The following is an 8,060-nucleotide window of genomic DNA, read 5'->3' on the forward strand; positions in this document are numbered from 1 at the left end:
CTAAGGACAGCAAACCTGCGCATTAACGCAGCAAAATGACACTTTTTCCAAAAGAAACTTAAATACCTAGCTACCTTAAATACACATGGTGAGCGAGGAAGGAATACACACAGACCCAGACAAAGTGGCGGCCATTAAAGAACTCGCCGCACCAACTACACTGAAACAGCTGCATAGTTTTTTAGGCCTGGCATCTTGGTACCGCAGATTCGTACCATCGTACACCGAACGAGCAAAACCACTACAAGATCTATTAAAAAAGGGACAACAATTTGAGTGGGGCGAAGCACAAGAAAACAGCTTCAAAGACCTAAAGCAACCAACATCACAGATATCCGATATCACAGAAGTGTGGATACCAAATTTGGTTGCTTTGTGAGTTGCTGCGGACACCGCAACTCTACGGTTATACCCCATACTAAGTCAGTATGGCTCTCCTCCGGCAGACGCCGCTAATATTAAACGACACGACAAAGAGTGCGTGCGAGAGAGACACAAAATCAGTCTGAGCGTCACGTCGGGCGCTGCGTAGCCACTGCAAATTGATTTGTTCCTATTGGCTATAAAAATGAACTGATCTGATCCAGATTCAGCAATCTAATAGATATGGTCATTATCTATGATTCTGCGTTTTCTCGAATGTGTAATATTGTGGATGCAACAGATTTTCGTTCTTTGTGTGGGCGGAAGGGGGTGGGGCGAAATTTTGAGATACACGTTTTATAGTAAGATCTAACAGGAGTGCGGATACCAAATTTGGTTACTCTAGCCTTAATAGTCTCTGAGATTTGTGAATATCCCCAGATTTTCATCCTTTGCGGGGGCGGAAGGGGGTGTGGCGAAATTTTGAAACAAACTCGTCTCGGTCCGATATATAAGGAGTGTGGAAACCAAATTTGGTTGCTCTAGCTTTTGTAGTCTCTGAGATCTAGGCGCTAATGTTTTACTCTAAGCAAAGCCGCCTATGCTACGTGTGTGTTAGAGAGAGACAGGGCGAGAAAAAATGAAATTGTTTTCTTGATGCTGGCTATAATAATAATACGATCCAATTCAGATTCCGCAGTCTTAAAGATATGGTCATTCTCTACAATTCTACGTTTTTGGTTTTCTCATATCTCTAAAATTGTGGATGCCACAGATTTTCGTCCTTTGTGGGGGCGGAAGTGGGCGGGTCGAAGTTTTGAAATATTTTTATAGCAGTGACATATCACAGAAGTCTGGATCCAAAACATCGTTGCTCTAGCTCTTATAGTCTTTGACCACTAGGCGCTGAAGGGGACGGACAGACGGACAGACGGACGGACGGACAGGGCTCAATCGACTCGGCTATTGATGCTGATCAAGAATATATATACTTTATGGGGTCGGAAACGATTCCTTCTGGACGTTACACACATCCACTTTTACCACAAATCTAATATACCCCAATACTCATTTTGAGTATCGGTTATAAAAAAAAGGTATTTACTATGCATTACAACTGTGTTTACGGTATAATGTGCTGTAGTTTTGTTTTAATAATTAATTGTTCCCAGTGTTATTGTCTGTGTTGTTGTTACCTTAATATTGTTACTTTAGCTAAAGTAAAAGATGGGACCCCCTTCTCTGCCTAAGTTCAGACTTATGTCTAAAAATTTGTTATTGTTTTAATATTCTTAGCTATGAATATCAGCTGCCCGTTTTTGCCCGTGTTTGCGCTATATGCATTTAATTAAGGCGGCCTAGTTGACTTTTTACCGTTTTTTGTGGAAGTTTTATGTTATCTTTTAGTTTTTTTGTGTATGCTTTGCGATTTTATTTGTTTTGTTTTCTTGTTTCTCAATGTATTTATCTTATAGTCTTATTGTTAATTGTTAATTTTTTTATACGCTTGGCCTATAAATATTTATTTATAGGCACAATATACATATCAGTGTATGTATGCTTTCTCGCATTCATTTTTTGATAAGTTGTGCTTAAATAATGGCTAATTTCCTGATAAAACTAACAAAGTTTATGAAAATCTACAACAGCAGTTTAAAGGCGTCATACTCCTGACGTCATTAAACATGCTTTAGTATCCATTGGAGAGCTCTACGAAGAAGCTGCTGAGTCTAGGAATAATGATATAAAAATGTATCGACTCCATCACACTCGGAAGATCTCACGTGTAGCAACAAATACAGATTTGTTAAACAGATTATTGTTGAGCTCGGATCCATTTTTAACTGGGCAACGAAAACTTAAAAAAAATTAAATCTATTCTTTTCAAATCTGTTTTTGATTTACTTCATTAATTTAATTCATTTCACATCATTCAATATTTGGTTGTATTTTTATTTTTCGTTCAATAAAATGTAATAAAAATTAATTGTTTAGTTGTTTAGTTTCTTAAATTTAATTTAAAAAAAATGTTTCTATATATTTTTAGTCTTTATTAAATATTCTTCCTCATTTAAAAGCGTCCCGTAGTTGTTCCCGCATAACAATTGTTTGGTTTATAATTTTTAAATATTATATAAAGCTAATTTAAAAATTTCGTATTGATATTCGCACGGGAAGTATTTTGGCCACCATTTCCGTACAGCACCGTCCACTGTGCATTGGCGACCTGTAACTTTGGAGAGTCCTCCATCTGTCTCTATCTTTTCGAATTCCTCTGCGATGATCATGAATTCTGCCAGTGCTTGGAATTCTCTTCTCTTCACGTACATATAGTTTAAGAGGCAGCCGGCAGTTCTGGTATATTTTTTTCCAGTTTTTCCTGCTCTGTGTAGGTTCTGAACCTCATTAACTTCCTTATCTCTTGGACATAGTCTCAGACTGTTTCTGTTTCCGCTCGTTTTCGCTCTGCCACTTGCTTTGCTAGCTCCTCTTGCTGTCTGGGGGATATGAAGTTCTCCTTTAGTCCGACCTTTGCTTCCTCCCATGATGTGACTGGCGCTGGTTTTGTGTGCCACCAGTCTAGTGGGCTTTCCTTCAGGATTATTGGCATAGCGAATACGAGGTGGTCCGTTTCTATCCCGTAGGTTTCTGCCAATTCCTCCATCCCGCTCAGGAATTCTAGCAGCCCTACTTTTCCTGTAAAGATCAGGTCCCACTTGCGTATTTTTTGTATTATCGCTACTGCTTCTGGTGATCCTTTCTTTATCTGTTTCGGGAATAGCGACTTCTTCCTGCCTATCCTGGTCTCCCCTTGTATCTCTTCCATTGTTGGTTTTTGTGGTACTCCTTTTGGCGATTGTTGCCTTGGGCTCTTTGTTCTCGGGCTTTTCCCTCGTGTTTGGTTATTTGCTAGTTGTTCTAGCCTCTCTCGAATATGTATTGGGAGGTCTGTTCTCTCCGAGAATTGTATCAGTGGTTTGAGATTATGCTTCTTATGCTACTTGCTACCTGCTTGGCCGACACTGTGACGGCGCTTCGGCCGGGGTATGCTCGTCGCGCCGAGTTCCACAGAAATTTGTGTGATCTCTGGGCGGGGCTTGAGCGGTAAAAAAGAAATAGAGTTATTTTTATTGTTCTTAAAAGGTACAAAGTTTGGTGGGTGCGCGGGTTTTTCTTCTGGCTCTTTCTTCGGGGTCGGCTGCCGGGGTCGTCCTTCAGGGTGGCCGCACGTGGCGGATGGTTGCGTGCGGGTCCTGGTGGCCGTCCGGTCGAGGTCACGGAGGTTTAAATTCGCTCCGCGGAGAGAAGAACGCGATGGAGGTCGAATGCGCTCCGATGAGAATAAATGTTGCGGAGGTCGAATGCGCTCCGAGGAGAAGAAATGTTGCGGAGGTCGAATGCGCTCCGAGTAGAAGAAATGTTGCGGAGGTCGAATGCGCTCCGTAGGAGGTGGGACTGCGGAGGTTTAATGCTCTCCGAGAGGGATGGGAAGATTGCTGGGGCTGTTGGTGGCTGCTGCTGATGCTTACCTCTCCACTGGACGGAGCCGAACTGATGCTGATCGCTCTGGCGGAGCCCATTTTATTTCCGAAAAGCAGCTGATCCGTAAGGCATGTTCCTAACGCGTTGTGCTGATCAGCTGGTTTTCGTGTTGGTGTGTCCCTAACGCGTTTGTACGGATCGGCTGATAGTGTGCCCGTTGGTGCTTGGGTTATGGTCACACTTGGGATGGTCAGCTGTGGGTGTGACCGTGCGTGGCTGCGCTACGGGCCCATTGGTGGTGATCATCTGTGGTTGGTTTTATGTTTCTTTCGTGCTTTCTTTATTGTTTGTTTTTTTCTGTTTATTTATACTTATATGGCAGTGCTTCATGTATTGCCTTTTATGTGCTAGTTCTTCTTATCACTACTAATATTATTAACTTAGTCTTCATAGCTTGTCTTCTTGTTTCTAGTGTACTTCATGGATTCTTCTTGGTGTTTCTATGTTTGTTTTGGTGTTTGTGGCGCCTGCGCTTGTTTTTCCTTGCGCTGGGCGTCACAGGTTTCAGCAGATCAGTTAATGGAGCTGAAACTGAAGCAAAGCTGAGAATGAACTTCCGATACCAGTCAGCCATGCCTAAAAAGCTTCTCAGTGCTCTCAATGTTTTTGGCAAAGGGAAGTTGGTAATGGCCGAAATCTGATCGGGATCGGTCTTTATGCCCCCATCACTAATTACATGCCAGAGATATTTAACCGATTGCATACAAAAATGACTTTTTTCGATGTTTATCGTCAGTCCAGCCTATCGAATCTTCGAAGAAACCGTTTCTAGAACTTTCATGTGTGAGGCAAAGCTTTCAGAGATTATGAGAAAATCATCCAAGTACACGAATACTTCGTTGCGAAGTGCAAACGGAATAACATTATCCATCAGTCTCGACATCGTTTGAGACGCATTACACAGCCCTTATATTGATACAAGGGTCTACCTGGTATAGTGAACGCCGTTTTGGGTCTTGAGCCTACTTCTAGCGGAATTTTCCAGAAAGCATCTTTCAAGTCCAAGATTGATATACAATTTGCTCTTGGTAGTCTGCTTAGAATGCCATCAATCTGAGGAAACGGATAGGCATCTTTCTCAGTTACTGTTCTCAGTTGTTTGATGGGTTTGGCGTTTCCCGTATTTATCACATGGCTGAGAGTCGATGTCTTACCGAGACCAGAAACAGCATTGGACGGAAACTGATCCACTATAGTTTTTAACGCGAATCCTTGGGCAGCCGACAAGATGTGTCTATTCTGAGATGCCTCTATTCCTGTTATCTGTAACGGCAATGGCAACAGGTTGAAGAGTTTCCAAAAATCCATCCCCAAGTTAAAGTCCTGACTTAGAGAGGAAATAGAGGAAATAGCTCTATCTCTTCGGATTCTTCCTTAAATTCCATGTTAGTCCTTAATTTGCCTACGATCTGCTGCCGTTTTCCATCTGCTGTACTTGCGCTCGACATTATCTTCTTGAAAGGTCTTCCGATACATATCAATTCCTTTGCTAGTTGCCCTCCCACACAACACATCCTCGCTCCCGTGTCTAACAGACCCTCTCTAGATTCGTCAAACACTCCAATTTTGCGTACGGACGTTGGTCCCCATCTTTCTTCCCAAAATGCTTTAAGACGCCTCGTGCTCCTCGAAAAACTTCTTATTTTATGCGACTTACTAAAACTAATGTTCTAAAACTATCTATCCTTCTATGCCAGTACAAAGGTTCCGCTACTTGTGCCAGTTCGGGCATCTTTCCCGATCCATCTGTGCGACTCTCTGCTTCTAATTCTCCTTCGTCGGTTTTCGGTGTGGAATACCTGTCAGCTGACGAGTGTCTGATGGGTTCCCCTTCCAGTTTTTTTGACATCTTTGGCAGGAAGGTTTATAAGTATTTGGGATACCACAACCGTAGCAAAATATCTTCCGCTTCGCTGCACAGTCCTGGTATATATATCCCTCATTGCCCCTATTTCCTCATTCGCTTCTCCTTGGCGACTTGCTTTTTGAAAGGTCCTGACTTTTGATATCCGTGCGCACGTTGCACCTCTTCCAAGAAACATTCTCTTTTTCTGCAGATTTCCCTCAACGTTTCGATCAAATTTATCGGAATATTCAAAATTTCGTGCGGGATCTCCGGCCGTAGATTTCGTCGAACAATTTCTATCAAGGAAAAAAATTTTAGCAAAAAATTGCATATTTGCATAGTTCTTGTTTTTTTTATTAGCCATTAAAAAAGAAATCATAGAGTGTGCTGTAACAGTAAAATCTGTTGGTCAATGATGCGCTAAAATAAAAGATTCGTAGCGAAGGTCATCTAGCAGAACAATCGGAGCAAACCAAATAAAAGACTTGCTTCTTGTGTGCCACGTAAAAGCTGAAGGTCAGCTAGGTGTCGGCCTACGAAAGCATGGACTTTCAGCATATGGAGCATATGGCGCCAACAGCATTCTGAAGGTCCAACAAAATGTATTAACTACGCAGCGCATGGTTAGTCAGCTGAACACACTACAGGATTCACCGGAGTTAAAGAAACAGCTGCACCAACTTATGACCTACACCAACCAACTGATAAAAGATACCAACAATCAAATCAATGAGGTGAACAAGTGTAAGGAGCGGCACCTGAAAATTCAGCGCGATTGGCTGGTGGACGAGTTTACAGCGGCACTGACCTCCTTCCAGGCCGTTCAACGGAAGACGGCGGAGTGCCTTGCGGCAGGCGAGAGGAGAAATCTACAACATTGCCCGTCCGCCCGGCTCCTCGCGCACTGTCACTGGCAGCTCCAACAGCAGCGCCAGCCAGGATAACGGTTCCTTTTTCGAGGATAACTTCTTCAATCGAAAATCCAATCATATTCAAATCCCACCCCGGCCCCCTTTTTCGGACCTTAGACGCATTTGTGGCTTACAAGTTTAAACCTTAAATCAAATTCCACTATTGGCTAGAGATCGGGAAACTCAAAAGACCAGCTGCATTGCACGTATTAAGAAGTATTCACACTGCGCTGCATGTGCGCATACATATGTTTTATTCGCTTTAAAATTTTATCTTATTCTTATATTTTATTTTTCTGTACTTTAATATTTACGCACCCTGTATATTGATATATTGATTAAAAAAAATGTTGGCTGCAGATTCTAATTATGTGAGAGCACTGCATTGTATTTAGGCTTAAGATGAAGATGAAGGGCATATGGAGGAATACACACATGTACGAAAAAAATAAAATAATACAAAGTAATCATGAATACCGAAAAAAAACATCTACGTTGTGGCTCCACGTTGGGCGCCAAATATAAAAATATTTATTATGATCATTGTTGTAATGGACAACGATTGGTAGGACTAATGTTTACCTCAGAGATCGACCAGCACGCTATCATTCCGGCTACTGTCTCGTCGGCAAAAGGGTGGTGTTCTTTTTATACCCGATACTCAAAATGAGTATTGGGGTATATTAGATTTGTGGTAAAAGTGGATGTGTGTAACGTCCAAAAGGAATCGTTTCCGACCCCATAAAGTATATATATTCTTGATCAGCATCAATAGCCGAGTCGATTGAGCCATGTCTGTCTGTCCGTCTGTCCGTCCGTCCGTCTGTCCGTCTGTCCGTCCCCTTCAGCGCCTAGTGCTCAAAGACTATAAGAGCGAGAGCAACGATGTTTTGGATCCAGACTTCTGTGATATGTCACTGCTACAAAAATATTTCAAAACTTTGCCCCGCCCACTTCCGCCCCCACAAAGGGCGAAAATCTGTGGCATCCACAATTTCGACGATACGAGAAAACTAAAAACGCAGAATCGTAGAGGATGACTATATCTTCTAGAGTGCAAAATCTGAACCAGATCGTATAATTATTATAGCCAGAATCAAGAAAACAATTTCATTTTTTCTCGCCCTGTCTCTCTCTAACACACACGTAGCATAGCCGGCTTTGCTTAGAGTAAAATATTAGCGCCTAGATCTCAGAGACTATAAAAGCTAGAGCAACCAAATTTGGTATCCACACTCCTAATATATCGGACCGAGACGAGTTTGTTTCAAAATTTCGCCACACCCCCTTCCGCCCCCGCAAAGGATGAAAATCTGGGGATATTCACAAATCTCAGAGACTATTAAGGCTAGAGTAACCAAATTTGGTATCCGCACTCCTGTTAGATCTCACTATAA

The 8,060-nt window shown here is 42.2% G+C and overlaps 1 protein-coding gene across 1 annotated transcript; it reads left to right on the plus strand.

Moving 5' to 3' along the window:
• The first annotated feature begins 6,372 nt into the window (after positions 1–6,372).
• On the plus strand, positions 6,373–6,696 carry LOC117187745 (syntaxin-7-like). The gene has a single exon (XM_033390547.1). It carries the CDS (start codon positions 6,373–6,375, stop codon positions 6,694–6,696), a length of 324 nt encoding a protein of 107 aa, XP_033246438.1.
• The last annotated feature ends 1,364 nt before the right edge of the window (positions 6,697–8,060 follow it).

The sequence above is a fragment of the Drosophila miranda genome, chromosome 3 (assembly GCF_003369915.1).
Source record: "Drosophila miranda strain MSH22 chromosome 3, D.miranda_PacBio2.1, whole genome shotgun sequence".
NCBI classification, from domain to species: Eukaryota; Metazoa; Arthropoda; class Insecta; order Diptera; family Drosophilidae; genus Drosophila; species Drosophila miranda.

Coding starts and splice junctions, on each gene's coding strand:
- LOC117187745 (XM_033390547.1), top strand. CDS start 6,373: ATGGTTAGTCAGCTGAACACACTACAGGATTCACCGGAGTTAAAGAAA.